This window comes from Betta splendens, chromosome 4 (genome assembly GCF_900634795.4).
Source record: "Betta splendens chromosome 4, fBetSpl5.4, whole genome shotgun sequence".
In the NCBI taxonomy this organism is placed as follows: Eukaryota; Metazoa; Chordata; class Actinopteri; order Anabantiformes; family Osphronemidae; genus Betta; species Betta splendens.
In genome coordinates, this window is record NC_040884.2 from 21,563,588 (window position 1) to 21,584,614 (window position 21,027).

General features: G+C 50.3%; 1 protein-coding gene across 1 annotated transcript; it reads right to left on the reverse strand.

Annotated features, from left to right (window-relative positions):
- Positions 1–507: 507 nt before the first annotated feature.
- LOC114852863 (serine/threonine-protein kinase H1-like) lies at positions 508–9,009 on the reverse strand. Its single transcript, XM_029145527.3, has 3 exons — positions 7,541–9,009; positions 6,530–7,208; positions 508–2,003 (listed from the first exon to the last, which is right to left on the reverse strand). Exons 1-3 carry the CDS (start codon positions 7,798–7,800, stop codon positions 1,728–1,730), a joined length of 1,215 nt encoding a protein of 404 aa, XP_029001360.2. The 5' UTR covers positions 7,801–9,009; the 3' UTR covers positions 508–1,727.
- Positions 9,010–21,027: the final 12,018 nt, after the last annotated feature.

Genomic DNA, 21,027 nt, shown 5'->3' on the forward strand with positions numbered 1-21,027 from the left:
CATTATTGCTCACTCCTCTTCGGATTAATTCAACTCAGACGTCAAACGTCAGCCTCATAACACGAAGGGGAACAAATAAATAAAATCAAAATCAACTGTGTCGCCCATGCAATCGCACACCATCCAATAACACCAGATATGGAGTTAGTTGCATAGAAACACATAAAAGGTTGAAGAGGAGGACGTCATTTAGAGCACAGCCAACAATAGCAGCGACAGAACAAGCAGAACATCCTGCTTCCTGTCTGTATTTCGACTTGCTGATACATTATTTCCATCTTCCTCCCAAAGGAGCCTTTACCTCAGGTCACTGCGTCTGTGGAACCACTCAGAGGCTCCCAGGGCTCCTCTGCTGGCGGAAACATGGCTCCTTCCAATCACACCATCCATATTCACCATTTGCTAATGCACTAAATGCAGCCGTGTACCGTTGGCGAGAATGGACTGAAACACGGCTTCTTAGTGGTGACTAACAACAAGGAAACGTGAGTAGTTAAACCTGTGACTAACTAAGCACATTTATTTAAGAATAAGAAAAATAGCACAGAGATAGATGAAAATAACATTCCATGCCCAGAACAGGACAATTATACTTGATTGCAGTTAATTCAGTGGGCAGAAGGAACAGTGGCGCGTTCTTATATAACTTTTTAAGATGTGTTTCCATTTCCTGGCATCCTCTCAGTCCCTTTGTTCAAGCCTGTTCATCTTTACTTGTAGTTGCAGCTCAGCATATGACTCAACCCATCGGATCTGCAGCTAAAAGCATTTCCCCTAAATAATTAAATTAGGAAAACATCTACCATAAAAACTGGGTGTGAAGACTGAACTTCACTCGTAATCATGGTTTGCACCCTACTTGCATTTCAATGTGACATATTTCTATTAGCATTACCATTTAAAACCTCTGACTGCCAAGAAAAGGGCTATTTTCATATTTATGTTGTTTACAGCTTATATAATATCTGGGGGAGAAGAGAAAGCTCTTTAAACCCAGAGCTTCACTTTAAGTTGAGAGAAGCCTGTCACCAAATATCGGGATTGTGCTTTCAGTGGTTACACAGGACTGTGGGTGCTGCTATGTAGGAGGGGTGACAACAAAACACAGAGAGACTAAAGTATATCTGCTCCTGTTCGCCTTCAAATGTAAAACTCTTCCCGGTGCGTGGTAGTGTGGAGTCTAGATTCAGCTTTAAAACTGAGTGCAGGTTTTCATGCGTCTTCCTTGCTAACATTAGCTCCAATTTCTCAAATGATGAATTTCTTATCTTTTGGAAGGAGCCTCTTCACAGATAGGTAATGTGGTGACTCATAATCATCTGCATGAGACCTTGAACCCATTAGTCTGAGCTGCATTAATAACCAGAGGCTAGAGACCTTGTGGAGGTGGACGGCTCTGTTTCAATATACAGTAAGCCTGGCCTTGGAACTGAAGGATATTCACTAACAGCTTAACCCGACCACGAGAAGCTAATAGAAGAGGGAACGGTGCCTTCAGGGGAACTGGGTTATTAGAGGAGCCTGACTGAAGCCCTCAGAAAGGAGGAGACATTATTTTATCGGGACACATGTCCAAGGCGGTAAAGTGCCCATGAAAGGTCAGAGCTGCAGTTTGTGTCTCTGCTCCATCTCCCCATTAGAGAACCAGCAATCCGCTGCTTCAGTTGGACGCCACCGATGCTCCTGGGCCCTCCAGGCTGGATGCGGCGCGGCCCTGCGAGGCCGAGTCAGTCCAAATGCAGCGGCATCATTCTTCCCAGGCGCGCGCTGCCGGCGTCGCCGGAGCTCGCCGCGCTGCTCGGGCACCGGGAGGAAGTGCGCGACGCCCGCTGCCTCAGGTTCTGGGAAATAGATCGATGCAGGTTCCTCATGGAGGAGCTGGCTGCCATGGTGACCACCCAGGGGTGATGGATGGCTTGTTCGGCTGTCAGGCGGGCGGCCGGGTCCAACACCAGCAGGTGCTGGATGAAGTCCTTGGCCAGGTTGGACACGGAGGACCAGGGCTGTGGGATGGAACACAACAAACGGTCATCGGCGCGATTACAAACGTTCACGCCCCACAGGATGTTAATTCAGACCCCTCATAACTCACAATCCTCCGAACGGCTCCAGCTGCAGCTGCTTCCGCACATACATGCATTCAAAGCAGCTTCAAAGCAGGAGCGCGAGGTTTCCCTCTAACAAAGAAATAAAACTATGATCCCTGTGCTCTGCAGACCTAACAAGCAGAACTAAACTCAAAGGAAAGCCAAATGTCACTGAGCAAACAGAAGCAGCGGCGCCGGCTGAATGGATCTGAAGCCTGGGAGGTAGGACGGCGCTGCCACGAGCGCGGGATTTGGATGCATATTTATTCTTAGCAGGCATTAGCTCCACAATAAAGGCGGCGTGGATGAGCCTGGCTGGGGTCTTTGGCTCTTTGTGGAGTCGAGCGGCGGATCAATCCCCTCGTCATGGCCCGCGCTGACATTCACCACATCGCCGGCGCCATCTTTGCGGCGATGTGGCAGAGACCACAACGGATGCGTGAACGCAACACAATGACCCGCATCAGCGTGGCGCCGCGCGATGCTGGGCCGAGATGAATTGAAGTCGGGCGATGATAGCGACGACGTCCTTTGACTCGCATGTCTTCACAATGCGGAGATATCGCCTCACAAAGCTGTGATATTTTTCGCTGAGGAGAAGAAGAGCTTAAATACTATAAGATCAGCGTGTGCAGAATTCTCTCACTCTCGGCTCAACCTTGCCAAGACTAAATCTCACTCTTTAGGGAGGTCTCGCTCTCCATTTTAATCCTGAAATGCATTTCTCTGCCCCCCCCCCCGTTTTTTTGTCTCTCGCCGAGTAATGACAATTAATCAAGCATGAAATTGACAATCGCGAGACTGTCGCCGGTGAGAGGAATTCAAAGAAGCAGGGGCTTCGCTCATTCTCACTGTGCGCCGACTGGAGAGGAGGGCGCCGTGCGCGAACACGGCGCGTGGCGCTGAGCCGCCCACCCAACCAGTCATAAAAATGCTTCTCACTCCAACTTTCTTCTCATTGTGTTGTTATTTCACACCTGAGAGGCAGGCAGAGTGACACTCGGCTTCCCCGGGAAGGAGAGGAACCGTTTGATTGAGCTCCCATGACTAACAAGTCTGACTTTCCCTCCTCATCTATCGCTGGCCGCGACGCGGCGAGGCTCCTTATTAACGTGCCGTGAAATACACGTTTGATAGCGGCGCTTGCTAGCAGCGGCGTTTGTCCTTGACAATGACAGGAGCGCACGCGTTGGGCGCTCGTTGGCGCTGCGTGCGAAAGACAGGGGAAAACAACCTTTGAGAGGCGCCAGAAGTTAAAGAGGAAGAGGTGCAACTGCGCCGTCTTCCTGGAACGAGGCCACCTGCAGGAAGTTCATCCCCACGCCTTCGTTTCAAACATTTTTCACGTCAGAAAACACTAAGGCTCCATTGTGTTTGGAGGAGGGCGAGCGAGGGATGGTGCCATTCATCACGGTGGAGCAGAGAGCTGGTGAAAGGGAGGACAGAGGGTCCGGCTGCAGGGCTCCACTCATCGACGGGGCTCCGACGACTCTGTTTGCAGCTTCACCTGACAAGGGCGTAATTGCAACAAATGAAGAAAACGCCCGACGCTTGTTGGATCACGCTAATGTGATCATGAGGATAATGCATTTCTGGGTAATGAACTACTACTTGGAGGAGCTGCTCTGCTCTGAATCGTCTGCTCGCGGCTCGTCCAAAAGGGAGAAGGTGGCCTGTTGTTAATTCAGGCCAGAGCTGCAGCTAAACCGCAGTAATCGAAGTATCAATAGCAGGATGCAGGAAAGATTGGGCTGCCGTTTACAATAGAGTGTGGCTGAGTGGAGGCTGGGCTGGTTCCCGCGGCGCTCACTAGGGGGCAGACTGACATAACCCTTACCCAGGGTGCCTTGCTGCAGCAGCTGCTGCGAGAGATGCAGATGTTCGGCGCTGGGTAAATAAAGTGCGGCTCCGGTAATAACACAGCGGAGGAACGCAGGGGAGGCTGCCAGGCTGCCGCCGTCAGGCTCCACTCGTACAGGGATCTGTGCTGTACATACAGCAAGCGTGTGGGAACGCACACGCACATGCACGCGCACGCGCTGAGGAATGAGACGAGACGCCGCGGCCGCGTGCGAGGGAAGCGCTCTGTCCCACACGCTGCGAACGGATTGTGAGTGATAAGGTGCGAAAAGCCCCCAAGGCTACACTCGTTCTTCCTCATCCCGGCTTGTCCTCCCCCCCCCCCTCCCTCCCTCCCCTCCAACCCCCTGCACCTTGCCTTCCATCGCTCCCCCTCCCGCCCACCCGTGAGTAAACACGTCGGTGTGAGTCTGCGCTACAGGTCTGTGGGCCAGGGGCTGTCGCGGTGCACCTGCAGGGGGGGGGATGTGTGTGTGTGCGTGATGTGTGTCGGTGTCGTGCTGAGGCGTGGATGGGCTCACGTGCCAGACAGAGGAACCCGCTATCGCTCTATCAATAAAAACAGGCTGTAAAAATGCACATTAACTATTATCTCTGCACCGTTTTAAGATTTGCTTTGGAGCCGAAATGGAAGCATGCGTCAGGATTATTGCACCAAACGCAGTCATGGGCTGCAGTTTAAATAACCGGGGAGGCAGAGTGAATATTTGCAGGATGAAAACGTTACGTGTCTGTATCCTAAGGTGGTTCTTTTTCTGCAAGGAGCCGTCTTCTATTTAATTTCACAACCCAAAGAGGCAGATCAGAGGCCTGCTCCAAGAAATGTGTTTAGCTATCTCTGGAGTTTGACTCTGCTGAAGGAAAACTCCACATTCAAGGGTTTGTGAGGATGTGAATGTGTGTCTACATGTCAATCATACACTTAGCGCTTGTTGCCGTTGGCCCCCTTTCATAGTAAATCAAAAGAAGTGAACTGTAATTACTCTGCTTGGTGATTCTTTAAATGCTCCTTCTGCTTCATATGTAATAGTTTGTGCTTGCTGCCGTGCATTTGGTGCCATTAGCAGCTCTTTGCTGCAAACAGCTCATTTCAAACTAAACCCTCCACATGGAGTGAGTACGTGAAGGGAATCACTCGGGCTGCTGAAAGCACCCTCGTCGCTATCACAAGCATCCTTCTGAGTGACAGAAGGAGAGAGCAGACGTCCTCGTGAACCTTCGTCACACATTATAACGTTATGATTATTATTGTGTAAGTACAGTCGCCTGAAGAGGACGGAGAGTTGCTCATGATGGAGTGTTAGTGTCCTGTCAGGGTGGAAATGTGACGGCTGAGACATGGAGCCAACTCATCCATGTGTGACATCTGTACCGGGTGTCGTGGTGAGATGATGCATGCCTTGTATACGTTTCCCCCCTCGTTCCACTGCGGGCCGCATGTCAGCCAGTGTCCAAAGCCAGCATGAAAAATGTGCAAAAAGGCTTTGCATAAACTCTGGGAGATTTTTCACTATTGTGCATTTAGTGGTCAGTGCAGCGATAAACACAGGGATAATAGTCCAGGGCCAGTGTAAGGGAGCCTCTCGTATCCCACACTGAAATGCCAGCCCGCTTCCCTGAGAATCAGTCCAGGCTTAAAGCCCAGTGAATAATCCAGCCTTGGGTGTAATCAGCGTGAAAAAACAAGCCTGAAGTCACCACTGCGCTCGACAGAATAGGCGGTTAAAAATACACATTTCAGCTGAATTACAGAGGACGATATGGCAGAAAAAAAAAAAAACATGCAGAGCCCAGTTTCTTTCTATATTTCAAAGTATTCTCAGAGGGGAGAGCCACACAGAAACTCCACCACAGCTAACGGTCTCACATGCATTCATGTCCTTCACCGTGTTGGAGAGGAAAGGATGAAAATGAGGTGGGGGATGAATCCATCACCCTCTTCCCACGCCTGCATACGCAGCCGTATGTTGAAGCTGCTGATTAGCAGCTTGTGCAGAGATGAGAGACTGTATGTATGCGGATGCATGCGTTGCTGGGGTCAGACGGCTCCATATCACGCCCATCAAAGCAGAACGTGATCTCGAGGACAAAGCTGCAAGCCGGAGTTTCTCAGACTCTGCTGCTCGGAGGCAAACACTGGACGTCCACAGTTTACGCGTCTCCTGGCGAAATGATTGACCTTTCTGCCTAAACTTTGCTTCTCCGCTGGTTCAAATCCACAAAACTAAAAGAAGTCTCCATTCTGACTGCAGACAGAGGAGACGCACATGTTTTTATGGGGTGGATGTGAAAACGCTGTCAATATCGCTCCGCTACACGAAAAGGGCAAGCGCGCATCACACAGATGCATCTGTAAACAGCAGGAGGATGACTCACGGCCCTTTAGTGCAAATGCTAGTGTGACAGCTGCAGCACATTTCGAATAATTATTGACAGGCTGGAATAAAACAAGTAGCTGTAGAGCAGATAAGGTGAAAAAGTACTGTGGATCTAAGTTCAAACTCAGTGTCAACCATCCAAACTCCAGCTGAAGACTAGCGGGACGTGCCCCCTGCCCACATATCACCCAATAACATACTTACCTCCCTGAGGAAGTTGTATCTCCCTCTGATAATGGACCTGTAGAGCCGCGTGCGACTCTCGTCCTCAAACGGCATGGAGCCACTCAGCACGATGTAGGCGATCACCCCCAGCGCCCACATGTCCACGGCACAGGAGCAGGGCCCCAGCAGCAGCACCTCGGGGGCCACGTACTCCGCCGTTCCACAAGTGGTTCTCAGGGACCACGGTCCGTCTGCGACGCCCGCGTCGGCGACGGACGTCGCGAGACCGAAGTCTGTCACCAGCAGCCGGGAGTCGGCTCCGGGGTGGTAGTAGAGGAGATTCTCCGGCTTCAAGTCCCTGTGAGCGATGCCCAAGTTGTGCAGGTATCCCACCCCGGCCAGCGCCATCCGCAGGGCCTGGGTCGCGTCCCGCTCTGTGAAGTGGCCCCTGCTGATGACGCGCTCCAGGAGCTCCCCGCCGGTGGCCAGCTCCAGCACCATGTAGACGCGCTGTGGGACCTGAAGCACCTCCACCAGCTGAATCACGTTGGCGTGGCTCACCCGCTGCAGCACGGCCAGCTCGGCGGCGCACACCTCGCGGCCCTCCGCCGCCTCCACCTCCATCATTTTGATGGCGAACGGCTGGCGGGTCGCCCTGTGCTCCGCGCGCACCACGCGGCTGAAGCTGCCGCGGCCGATCAGGGCTTTGATGTCGTATCTGACGGAGAATAAAGACTCATTATCTGATGCAAAGCGCTCCTACAGTTGTGATGTATGGGACGACATCTGCGGATAGAGATGAGATCAGTTTGACTCACAGGTGACTGGTGGATGCAGACATGCATTCAGCTTCAGCTCTGTTTACCCGCTCTAATTGCAGCTAAGCTCGTATGTGGGTATTAGCGGGCCCAGGCCTCCTAAGAGCTACTATTACCTCGAATAAATTCTGTTGCATGAAGGTTGGTGGTAGTAGAATGGAAAAGAAGAAAAGCTGGCGACAAGCGTTAATCATTGAGTTTGAAGACATTTTACAGGTTTCTTGACGTTTACCTCGCTGTGACACGGGGGTCAAACTTGTCCTTATACGTGGCCACTCTTTCCGGTGCTCGTCCGTCTCTGGGTGTTTTTGACGGAGGCTGCTGATTCTTGACACCGGTGGAAAACCGCGGGTCTCTCTGCGCGTCCCCACACTTCTTCGGACCTCGATCGCCGTCATGGTGCGCTTTGCCAAAGGCCACCAGTGACTGCACCACACTCACGTAACCCTTCCTGGGCGCCCCAGGCAGCGCCTTGCCGGCCCCGCACCCCATCACTCACCCGCCCGCCACATCCACGGACGCAACAGGGTCATTCCCGCACCTGCTTCACCGCCTGGAAACAGGAGCGCAGCTCTTCGGCTGGAGCGTGCAGGTAAAAGCAGGTCGCAGGAGGTGCGGAGGCAGTGGCAGCAGGCTCCGCCCACCAGCTGGCCGAACGCCGGCAGGTGTGTGAACTCGGCCTCTGCCTCGCGTGTGATAAGTGTCATGTCAACACGAGTTGTTTTGAAGCTATTGTCGGGCTTCATGGAGCAGATCAGCCCAGCAACAGGGGACGAGCGGGCAGCTAGTGTCAAACCCCCACTCACCGTGGGGGGTCATTTCCTGGGGGTAATTGTGCAACAGCTTAACAGTGATGGCAGCTAACAGAGCTAGCACCAACATCCAACCTTCTTCTTTATTACACACCTCCAACAGTCGCTTTAGTCCAAGTGAGACATTGCAGCACGTCCTTTGTGTTCTCTCCAGACACTGGTGCATTATGTTTAGCTGCTGTCATGTGTCCCACAGTGGTCACAAAGAATAACACAGGGCTCTGCTCCGCCTGCCTCCCTGCGCCTGCACAGTGTTTAGAAGAGCTAAACCCTGCAGAAACCCATGGCACGTGCACATATTTATTCATAAAACGCTGGTGGAGAGGAGGCAGGGGATCAAAAAGAGGCAAGAGCCACCTTTTTGCCACGAGTGCCGCGCTATATGCCCAGTTTAAATTATTCCTTTTCAGAAATGCTGCGCTTATATGGGGCTTGTATAATGAGTTCATGCGTCTGAATAAATTGTGCAGCTTATTTGTGTATTTAGGAAGATGTGCACAGTGTGCTGCATATATGACAGATGATTTATTAATCTAACCCAGGTCCTCTTGTTTTGATGTTGTCAATCAAACTCCTGATTGGTTGCTTGTTGCTGCTCATGCTAACTTTTTTCATACCCTGCTGTGTTTCTCCTCTTTCAGGAGGATTATTCCCACAATCTGATCAAAGGTACAGAAGCAGGAAATGGGAAATGAAATGAGCAGAGGTTTAATCCCTGTTGTGTCATTGCTGGCACCTAAGAGGAGGAAATGTTTATGTATATGTAACTGTCACGAGCGCTATTATGCACGACTGGGTCTCTTCAGCGATGTAAATGATGTTGTTACAGAGGCTGCGTCATCAGCTTTTTGCTCCGCTAACGGGGGTGTTGGGCCGCTCGGCCTGCACACACACGCACACACGCACGCACGCACACACACACACACACACACACACACACACACACACAGACAAAGGGGAGAAGCAGTGAGCCTCCACGCCCCTCCACAGTCAACAGAGGATACGCATCACATCAGCAGCGAGGTAGTAAATCGCCCTTCAGAAGTCTTCCTCAAGGGAGTCAGCAGTTCAGCGTTTATCGAACCACTATCTGATTACTAAAAGGCTGTCCTCGGTTATAAATGAAGCCGCAACACGTGTGTGGTATTGGTAACGCCGGGGCCTTGGGAGGAAAAGCTATTATAGGCTGCTGTGAATCAGCTTGGCCCCGAAAAGTGGTCGGATCGCAGCTGCCACTCGCATTACTGCCGTTATTGTTGTTGGAGGATGTGATACCTGTGTGTGAGAGGAGTGAACCTGAGCTAGGGCAAACCACGAGCGGCTGATTGAAGCCGTGAGCCGCTGCCCTTGTGGGGCGGACTCTTGAATTATATTACCGAGGTTGGAATTAACAGCAGAGATCCTCCCCGGCTCCGACAAAGCGGGCAGAATCTAAAAATGTGATTGTTGTAGGTATTAAATCCACAAATAACTACAAATACTGGCTTCTCCTTCCTCTTCCTTGGTCGTACATCACCATCACCACGTCTAATAATAAAACACACCTGTAAATGGTAGTAAACAGATTCCCAGACAGCCTCAGGGAGTCATTACTTCCTACGAGGACAATCTTTGTGGGGGTTTGTTTGTCATGAATAATAGAAAACCTTTCAACTTTAAAAATGCGACTTCATGAATTTCTGATCTGCACTTAACATCACATTCAGTACAAACAGCATGTGTCAAGAGGCTGCAGCTCCCATACATCACAGCCTTCAGCGGGTCTCACCTGACCTGGAAAATCTTAATGCTTCACCACTCATATTGGACCTTGATCGGCTCGAACGCGGTGCACTTTGCTTCGTGTAGTTTGCTGTGACAGGACAGAGACGCTGACGGCTCCACAAAGAGGGTTAATGTTGCAGAGGAATCCCTGAACCCGCTTGTATTTTGGCTGCAATAATTAAACTTCTACGTAGGTGAAGATTCTCCACGTTCAACGGTTTTCGTTTCCTGTTTATTTCCTGTTTATTTCTTATTTAATGTTCAAAAAATCAGCTAATAGTGGATTGTGTTGTGAGTTCAACAGTTGAGCTCATAAGGTTTCTACCTCTAGGTCCATGAATCCACTGCTGATCAGTCTCAGCTGATTTATTGAAGCCATCCTTCATTTAACACTGGCCTGTTATTGTTGATTTGTGGAGAGATGAATAAGCGCCACGTGGACGCCAGCAGCTCGTTTGCGTATTACAATCTGCTGAGAGCGGGAGGAATCAATGCAGGCGGAGGAGACCTGTTTTGTCCTCCTTCTCGTCGGGGCATCGGAGTCCGGCCTGCTTTAATGCGACGCTGTGGAATGAGCCGGGGCTGCGCGCGGCCACGCAGCAATAAAGCGCGGCTGCAGAGCACAATGGCAGCAAAACAAAACTAATTACAGTGACAAGTGAGGCGGGCGCCAGGTCTGTCACCAGAGGGGGGAGGATGCTGCGTCTTCCAAAGGCGGGACCCTCAGGGACGCCTGACGGATACTCTAATTTTCTTCCTCGTGAAGAGCTCGGAGCGGCCGCGGGACGAGGCACGACGCACAAATTGATGTCTTGATTGAACAAATCACGAATGCCATGCAACTTGGCCAAAGTGGATTAGGCTGACAGATGCAGTCACCTGCTCCGGCAGCGCCGCGAAGCGTGGTCATGGACTAAAAAGTGTAATTAATACCAGCCCCGATAATGACTCTTTAGCAGACAGATGGGCAAAGGAAACAGTCCAATAAGTCTGATTTCAAAGGGGAGCGCCTCATATCCACAGTAATCTCTGCAGAGATGCTTCATCCACCTCTCAAATTAATAACACGGAGAACTGCAATAACTAATTATGTGGCTAATAATGTCTTATAATCAGCTCTCAGAATAGTGAATACAACATCCTCAAATGCACCTTTAGGTGTCAGGAAACAACCTTCCACCGACAAACCAAGCCGGACATGTGATATCGTCCTCGAGAGGAAAACACGGGAAGGTTTTAGACACTGGTCTATTAGAGCTGTTTGAACAAGGGACTGAGGAAACATGCTCATTATAATGAATGCCAAGCAGAAGCGTCTCCTCTTCACATGCAGCCCACATCCAGTATAAGCAGATGATATGAACGCAGGCTCAGGGCAGCTTTACATCCCATAAACACACATCTGTGAAACTGGTCAAAGTGTCCAAGTAATGAATCTGGTATTTCATTCACAGCCTAATAACGCGATGAAGCAGCAGATCAGCGTTTGTCCAGCTCATCGTTACGTTTTTCACTCAGTGACGTGTCTCATATTTGGATTCCTCCCTCGCTGATCAGCCTGAACAAGATGAAACCAGTCGCTTGCGTATCTGCAGTCTGTGAGTCTTTGCTTGCGGACCAGTTTTGCTGCTTGGGATAGACTCATCTTCCCTTTTGAAATATTGACTGATAAATTTGAGGAAGCAACGTTTTTCTCAAACAGATATATTGCGTTTTTTTTATGTTATGGGAGAAGCTTTCAATTATTTAGTCACCCAGTGGCACCAACTTCAGAGTTTGAAGTGATGGAAATCTAATATCTGTATCACATCCATCAAGCCTGGAGGGAAGTTATTCAAACGGAGGATTTGCTTCCAAGACATGAGCACACACTCTCCTCTCACCAGCAACACTGAAATTTAATTTGAAAATGGGCAGCGGGATTATTCCCATTATCCTGCTCCCAGACACTCATTTTTAAATGACAGACAGGAACGTGCAAGTGGTAATTATGTCGCAGCACAGAAAGGCTCAGCTTTTATTCCCCACCCTTTGATTGCACCCGTTATTGGACACTGCACGGGACTTTAATCAACCACAAATTTTCACATTATCTCGTCAGAATATTACAACCAGGACTGTAACTGCGGGAGATCGTCTCTGTTCATGACAAATGAGTGTTTGTGGGTAAACATGCAACAGTATTATTACTCAGGATCTGAGCCTGCGCACGAGAGCAACTTTGGATTTCCTTAAATTTGATCAAGGATGCATCAAGGCTGTGCTGGTAATTCCTCTAAAGAGCACAGGGAGCCGTGTTTTACCGTTGCCATGACAACCCTAACTGGGGTGTAATTCAGAAATCATTCTGCTTCTTGCTTGTTTCATTGCCTTGTATTACTAAGAGAAACTTTCTTAGTCAGCACACAAGCATTTCAAGGTTTATATAAAAGTCACGACAGCCCTCGGGGTGTTCTTACAGGGAACATTTGATTTTTATAAACTTAGTAATTTCATATTTTTCCCCCGTGGTTGGTGAAATTTACTTACCACACTCGTTTCCCTGTGATACGCGGAGGAGCACAGAGAAGTAAAATTTAAATAACTGAGGGTGAAATCCAAAGTGATGCTAAAGTAGAGTTTTGTATAAAATCCAGGGGATTTTAGCTCTAACTTTGACTCCGTGCACGTAGCAGCTTTGAACTGCGCTGGATGATTGTAATTGACTGTAATTATGATGTGGACCCGAGGTTCACAAGCTGGGATTCGAATGCAAGTATAACTCGTGGTGCAGCGGGCGAGGCAGGGGGAGAGTCAGGCAGGCGGCTCCGTGAGTTCATCACTGACTGAAACGTGTGAGCGACGGAGAGATGGACGGCTGTGACACTCAGACGTCCAGCGTGAATCCTGATGGCTCGTCCTCTGGTGCAGGTGTAATCATCTGCAGGTCCAGTCGTCTGGAGCCTCCTCAGTCAAAGTCCAGACCATTACTCATCAAAAACACTCTCTGGTAACTTTTAGAAATAACTTGGAGCACAGCTCTTGTGAACATAAGCTGAACAATGCGTCTCTCCTGGACGACCTGTCGTATCAGCCACGATCGCGCCGTCCAAAACCTAGATTTCTGACTAGATTCATGCAAAAGCGATGGCATTGACGCCGATCTGGCACCGCCGACAACACGCGGCCGGCCCTCCCACCTCTTTGCTGCTGCTGTTAAACCCACCATCGCAGCAGCAAACAGCCTCGCCGCCGCCGCCTGATATCTCTGCGCCGTCTTATCGCCGCGCAGCAGCTCCGCTGATGAATACACGCCTCCGGGGGAAAGATGGACTCGAGCGTCAGGTGACTTATTATCGGGTGAAATCGTTGCTGCCAGTGCACGTGAGGAATAGTCTGAATATTTCAAGTTACTCACAGATCAACAAATGATGATAAATGAGGACGAATCATTAATAAAGCGTCTGTCAGGACGCAGAGTGCTGGAAGTCAGTCAGGTCTTCACCAGCTGCTGTAAAAGGGAATCTCTGGAAGTTTGTCCAACAGCTTTGGAGTGAATTTGAACATTTATGTTATCAAAGGCTGCTACTCACATCGAGTACTGCTCCAACAGGAGAGGAGGATCCAAGGCGCCTCGACCTGCAGTGAAGCAGGTGATTGATTGAACAAATCAGACAGACGGGACTGGTTTCTGACTGGTTTTACACACGGGGATGATTATTAGCTACTTTAAGTTTTTACCATCCAACCAGTCAAACCAGTTCAAGTGAGACACTGGGCTCCTTGTATTCCCCGACGTACAGCTTTTGATCGCTCTGAATCACAGCTGTCACATCCATCAGTGTTTGTCCAAAGCAAACACATTCAATCAGTCAGAAGCGACGACAGTTTAATGTGGTTTCTCCGTAATCGCGCCTCAGCGGTTGATTATTGTTTTGATTGATGGGCAACGAGACACTAACTGGGACCTTCTGGAGCTATCAGAGGAATTAGCGGCTGCCTTTGTCCCCACGTTGCTTCACACTTTGACCATTATGATGTATGGCAGCTTGATTGATGGACGGATGAATGGAGGCTGCCAATCTGGGCCGAGCGCGAGGAGACGAGCGCGCGTCGTGCTCACGCGTCTGCGGGGAAAGTAGCAGTTGTCCTGAACGTCCTGGAAGATATTCTCCATAAACATGGAGCATTTCACACACCGGGGCGATGCGTAGGAGAGCTGGATTAAAAGCTGCCCGGCCCGGACGGCCTGAGGGAGGAGACGGAGACGGGTCGGTGCTGTCGCTCACCTCCACATTTAGGAGATCTCACATGGACTGCGTTAAATCCTGACGCAGCAAAGCTGAAAGGACTCAGCAGCAGCATCCTGGGCCACAACCTTTCCATTCATGTGATCCATGGAGGCTGAATGGTGACCTTTCACAGTGGCAGGGCGCGAGAGGAATCACGGCGCGGCCGAGCGGCGTCTCCGGCACCGGCTCACAGAATCCATGGAACGAGTCTCGTTTCTCCGCTTCCGCTTTTAGCCTCGTCCAGCCTCTGTCTTCACTCGGCGCTGTGGAAATGAGCTGAAAACAAGCGAGCTGATCCCAACCCAAGGGCAGCAGCTACAATAAGAAAACAGCTTCATTACGCTGTTGTGATCCTTTCTGTCAGAAGGTGTCACACAGACGAGAGTAATGGGATGTTACACAGCTACTAAAACAGCAAAACTAGCTTCGTGTCACACACCGACGGATGAACTCACTGTTCAACATTCTCTATGGAGCGTAGATTTGTACGTGTGCACAGGTTCTGTATCCTAATAACCAAAATATTGTTTGGGGAGAAACGAATCAGTGGTTGAATCATGAGATTCATGAAAAGAGCGCTTATTATATTAAGACTTTCTGAATGACTGACATCCTTTTGCCGAGGTGGATTCGAAGCAGCATCTGTCACGTACAACACACAAGTAAAAACAAGCGGTCATTTTCACAGATCTTCGCTTTCTCACTTCAACCCTAATGAGATTTGAGTCCTGCCATCGATTCCCACTCTCCCGCTTCTCACCGCGTTACGGAATACAGTCAATACAAAACATATAGGCCCTGAAACTAATGCGGGTCTCACCTTATGAGACTCAAATGAATCTGCCCCAGATGAAATCACAGGAATCCAGTGGCACTGACAACAACCCGCTGAAAGACGGAGCGCTGGAAATAATGTGGAGGTAAATAGATATTTTGGCCTGTGAAGGTCATGAAGGCTCCACATTAAATGCACAACACACTACGACTATTGATCGAGCTTTCGGGTCGTGGCCGCGTTCGTGTACATTAACAGCACACGCTGGCGTCCACGAGTCCACCAGGCTTTAGAGAAGCACCACGCGCCGCATTCTGGAGCGGGACAGGACGCCGGAATCAGGGAAAAAACGCTCCCCTCGTAATGTACACGGCGTCTTAACAAATCAGTCATGCATTTTCCAATTACAGCTCTACAGTCACCGGCCCATTCACAATCACCGGAGCAGAGACAAACAAGAAGATTAGCAATAAATGAGACGGCGCACAATCACATCTCTAACCAGACCATGACAGACGTAACCAGCGAACGCGGGGAAGGAGCGAGGAAGATCTGCAGCCTCGATAAAAAGTTGTTGTGATTGATCACATGTGATGTAGAGCAATTAAAAGAAATTAACAATTTGCATTTTAATAACATTATTATCATGACTTAAATGAATTCATTAGTCTTGATTAGTTTGGTATCACTATGACAAGTGCAGCTCAGCGGAGCGTGATAACACTAATAGAAGACAGAAGCACAGATAGGAGGTGGTGGTGACGAGGGGGCATGTACGTATGGAGAGGATGCTGTGGTGGCGTTGTCATGGCAACAGGAACGCTTAAAAATGAGACAACTTGGGCCGTTATTCACGGCGGCCCGTCTCCAGGGAAGGGCGGCGCCTCCCATCGCTCCCAGTGTTGCCCGGGTGCGTCCCCACCGCCCCAGCTTACTGTAGGTAATTAAGTCAAAAGCACTGCTACGCTAATTCTCTCCTCTGATTATCATCAATTAATTAATGGTTACACGGCGCGATAAGACGGCGGTAGCCTTTTGTGTGGAGTAATAACCCAACAATTCAGCCGAAGCCTGCAACAGCTGAAAATGCGGCTCCTGCTCCTGGGACCAGAGTAAACAGTCCAATCTGTCTGGGCCGCGGCGCCGCGTGTGGTGCTTGCATGACTGATTGCGTGCGTGCAGCCGTGCCTCGTGTGCAGCGCGACCCAGACCAGTGCAGCCTCGGCTCCACCCCCCACTTTGACCGGAAGCCTTAATAAATTGTTTAATACAATTTTTATTTCCCAATAATATTCAACCATGCGCTTAAATGAATAATGAATGGTCGTTAAACCTGCGTTAAACAGAGATACACAATGAAGTGAGTCTTTGTGAAAGCTGCCAATGGTGCAAACTTCACTGGGTTATGAAGAAAAAGAAAGGGTCACTGCTTCATGGAGCCACTCTGGTGACATCAGACTGATGCACACTTGACCGGAGTAGTCCCATGATCCATGCAGCCACACACCTTCTTATTTTGCTTTTGCCTCATAACTCAGCATCAGTGACCTCAAAGCCACGGCCGCGTCCGGCTGCTGCGTTCCCGTAGCAGCAGCATCTCGTACCTGCGTCTCGGTGAATCGTAGCCCGCGGACGCTGTTCGCCGCTAAATGTCACCAGACAGACTTGGTGGAGGCTGAACTTTGGAGATGTTCTCCAACTTCAGCTTGTCAGCTTCCATCTGTGTTGCTGTTAGGTCGTGCAGAGTCTGGCTTCATGGAGAGTCCTGTCACCGCCACTGCACCGGTCCTGTTGGTGGCTGAGGGAAATGAGCCTGTTTTTACATCAGCTGATTCTGTTTACACGCCTCAGATGTAACTCTGTCCAACCTGTGAGCGTAGATCTATAAAACCAGGATGGCACTGAAGGAATTTAATGAGCAGAGAGGTTAGAGACGAGTATTGACAGATGGCTTCATTAAGTGCACCCTCCCTCTGTTTGCATGTAGGGATCCATGCCTTGACTTCTGCTTTACCCGATACTGCGACTGCACAGGTCAGGTTGACCAGTTAATTAAGTGGATGCTCCTCATTGTCTACATGAGGCTGTGTTCTGGCTCGTAACCGCCGTCGACCGCGTGGGTGGATGGATGCGTGATGTGTATCAGTAGTGACTGTCTGTGCAGGGAAGTCTTCCTCTAAAAGGCTCGTCTGCACCGGGAGGAAGCACCGGACTGGGAATACCTTTCCTCCAAGATCAATAAACAGCTTAACTGAGTATTGCACAGCGAGCTCCTGGGGGAAAGCGGGCCACTGCCCGCATTTGGAAAAGCGCTCAGCGGGAATCAGGTTCGCTCCGAAAGCCCCAACTTCTCCTTAAGTGGGTGAATTTCATATACAGGTGCAGGATCTGTGTTCGTTCGCGGGGTCATTTATATTATTATTGCCGTAGAGGCAGAGCCTTCAAAGTAAATGGATTTTAGAGGCTTGATGAAATTGAATGGATATATTCAGTAAGATGTTTGCAACAGGATGAAATATCAGCTAAAGTTTCCTCCGGGGGTTTGTAGTGTTTGGATCAGCCAAAGCACAGAGAACATTCTGTGACTCTCAGTAAATATATAATAAATCTGGGCGCTAATGGAGGCGACCACAAAAGGATTCTGGCTTGTTCCAGAGCGACTTGAACTTGTGCTAATCCAGCGCCGCCGCAAAAACACTCACGCTTTTCACACGTTGGCTCCGAACCAGCGGGACGTAATTTGGACGAGCGAATTAGACCCGAGAGCTGACAGGTGCTCTTAATGCGCCCGCTAATGGAGACGCACGCTGCCAGTTTGCAAATGTTCTCCCAGCGACTGACGCCGGCTGGATTCCGCCGGTTTTACTCCCCCCCCCCCCTCCGCCGTCCTCAGGTATTTCCGATTTCACTCCAGGCTTCTAAGCGAAGCGGAGGACAGAGGGGGAGGTTCTGAACCCACACCCGCTGGATCCTTTGGGTCTGAGCCTGTGATGAGACCCCATCCTGCCTCCAGATGATCAAATGACTCCCCAGACCCTCATTCTCTGCACGCACTTTACTCGGCTGCCCGTCGGCTACGATGAGCTGTGGACGTCAAGCTTCTTTCAGTCAAGGTGTTTAGTGGAAGCCAAAATAGATTATGACACGTCTATAATTGATGATTATGCTTTGATAGACCTAATTACCTTGCTGTTTTTAATAATGCCCCAGTCTGAAGCGTCTTCCAGGGGAATACCCAGAAATGTTCAATAGCTATAATAATGGTGATGAATGGCCTGGTACCTGCGCTCGGCTTAATTTAGCCGCCATTAGGAGCAGGCGCCGAAGAAAGAGAGAGCGCCGACAGTGACGAAGGGCTGAAAGGGAAAAAAGTTGCAGTTTTGCTCCTGGAGGTATAAAGAGATTTCTTTATTCCTAATCCATAAATGACCAGCTCGGCCAATTAGGCCATGATTTAAAGGCGGGACCTCTCGACCCTGAAGACGGTTCATAATCACTGCAAAATCATTAAAGGGTGTGCGAAGCAAAGTGGGCAGATAACAAGCTCTGATTCCTCCCTTATTACCGCCGGCCGCAGCCCCGGCCGCAGCCCGGCCGCAGCCCGGCCGCACGGGCCGCTTCCCCGGCGCCGCCGCCGCCGCGTCGGAGGGAGCGCTCCACGAAGCCCGCCGAGCAGGAGCGCCATTTATAATCGATCTGACAACTTCCCCCCCAGCGCGCGCACAGAAACATCACTCACGGAGGGCGCGCTTTGCATACCGCGAGTCACAAGCGTTTAATGGTGAGATGTAACTTCCCTCTCCTCCCATTGATCATGTGGCAGCCCGCGACTCCCATGAGCTGCGCGCATTAAGGCCAGTGACAAGCGGAAAACATTACAAATGAGCTTTAGCAAATTTGCAAGGCAGTGTCACCTCTTTGATGTATAGATAAGTGGATTTCTCTCTCCTCCCGTTCGGGCCGCTTCGCTCTCGCCACTTAGCTCCTCTCCTCGCCGCTTCCATCCATCTGCAGCTCTCTCCTCCGTCCGCCGCCCTCGCTCTCCTCCCCCTCTGCTCGCGCCTCGTGGATTAAACAAAACCGATGCCCGCGCAAAGTCCCGGTGATGAACGCGTCGCCGTGCTGATGAGGCCGAAGGTGAGCGCGTCATAAATCATGCCCTCGAGAGCGAGGCGGCGCCGGGAAATTGTACTATGATAAATATTGAGGGGTGGAATGAGCAATAGTTTTGTCACGAGGCGGAGGCGCCCGCATCCCCCTTCCTCCGTGAAATGTGGCTCCGTGACTGGGACGAGGCAGCGGCTGCAGCTCAGGCCGCCGCAGCAGGAGATGCTGCTCCAGAAGCTTCGGCAACGCCAGACGACTTGATACCGGAGCCGCAGCCCTTCTTCCCTCGCCGCTCCGCCGCACTGGGAACACGCAGGATTGAGAGGCAACACGCAAGCACGGCTAATGATTTTCCTCCCACTTTCCATTTCTTCCCCTCAGGCTCCCGTCTGCTGAGCGGCGCTCGTACATCTTTGGCTAAGTAAAGCTCGGCGTCTCCTGACCCCCTCACACTCGGAGGCAGGAGGAGTCCCGGCAGAAGCTCGACCCGGCAGAAATAGCAGTCGGTGTCTCCTCGGCCGATGAGCTAACCACGGATGGGTTCGCGTTGGGCGCCTCGGGGGGCTCTCTGGCAGATAAAAGCGTATTTACAGTCGGCGAGAGGACAAAGCATTCCTGTAAAAATAACCGGCGTGAGCAAAGTGTGACGCACAGGGCTTCAAGAGCATCGGGATCCTGATGTGACGTACAGGAGCTGCAGTCGTGTCACAGACGCTAGTGAATATTTAAAGAAGCTTCACATTAACAACTAATGAGGCTAATTAAAAGTTCAATCAGGAGCCATTCCTCTGTGAAACGTCATCCTCCCACGTTCACACCATCTGCCCTCCTCTGAATAATTCTGAGGCCTCCTTGAACTGGAATAACCTGAAGACGCAGGCGTCAGGCGACAGGCGACAGGCTTGTGTTTCACGCGATGGACTGGCTGAAACACGCGCCCCAAGGAAGTGTAAACCAGCAAATGATGGAAATAAGACACGCAGGCAATGATGGTGTCATTTAAATAGATATGCAGATGTGCTTCCTATAGATCCTGTGTTTACACTGACGCATTCTGAATGGTGAGAATCACTCAACGTGAGGTTCCAGATTTAACGCTGCATAACGTCCTGGCATTTCCTCCGTCTGAGCCGCTGATGTTCGGACATTGAGCTAAATTTATTTTACAGTCGCGCGGTGGTGAAATTCAAGACAACATAACTAAATTAGGGGCCATGACAATAAAAAGCCAATAACACGACTCGTAGAGCCGTCGGTCCACATAAACCAGCCGATGCCTCAGGTGCTGGAAAAGCAAAGAGGCTGAAAAGGTGAGTAAAACTCTATTTAAACAGAGCCAGGGCCCATTTACACCTGGTGTTAGCATGCGATCCGTCCAGATGGGCCCGGTTCTGCTCGCTGGATGCCTTGAGATGTTGTGAACCGCTACAGTACATAAATAAACGCTCAACATTCTCTTTGCTTCTAGTACTTTTGAATGTTTGCAATACAGAAAGTGCAAATCAGTTGCAACTAGGCCAATGAAGTCACCACCAGCATCTGATGAAGCTCATTCAAATCACAGTTCATTATCAGGAACGCTGCGAATAAAACTCCTCTCATTGCGCTCATGTGCTCTGACACCAACACATCTATGAGCGGCGTGAAGCAGTTGAGCTCTGTTTTTTTGCAGGCTGAGCATATCAAGAGGTTGTTTCATAGGCAGAGAGACACGAACTGTTCCCCCCGCGAACGGCCACAACGCACCCCAGAACTTTGAATGCGAGGCAAAGCATCCGAAAGCAAACACAGCCTTGACTCTGAACTGTAAGTGATCAACGACTGCTGCTTCCACCGGCACAAAGGCCGTTAACGCTCCAGACTCGAGTCACGCTCCACATCAGTCCGAATGATTTATCCTATTACAAATCGCTGACGTCATGAATTTATCAAACTAGCAGCATGAAATTAAACTTGATTCATGTTAACCTCAGGTTCAGTCATTAACTGT

What these genes read in the sequence shown, in the direction of transcription:
- LOC114852863 (XM_029145527.3), bottom strand. Translation starts at nt 7,800, where the DNA reads ATGGGGTGCGGGGCCGGCAAGGCGCTGCCTGGGGCGCCCAGGAAGGGT. An exon ending in GACCCCCGTGTCACAGCGAG is followed by an intron (nt 7,209 to 7,540) that starts GTAAACGTCAAG and finishes ATTCTCCGTCAG; the next exon opens with ATACGACATCAAAGCCCTGA. An exon ending in GATACAACTTCCTCAGGGAG is followed by an intron (nt 2,004 to 6,529) that starts GTAAGTATGTTA and finishes TCCATCCCACAG; the next exon opens with CCCTGGTCCTCCGTGTCCAA.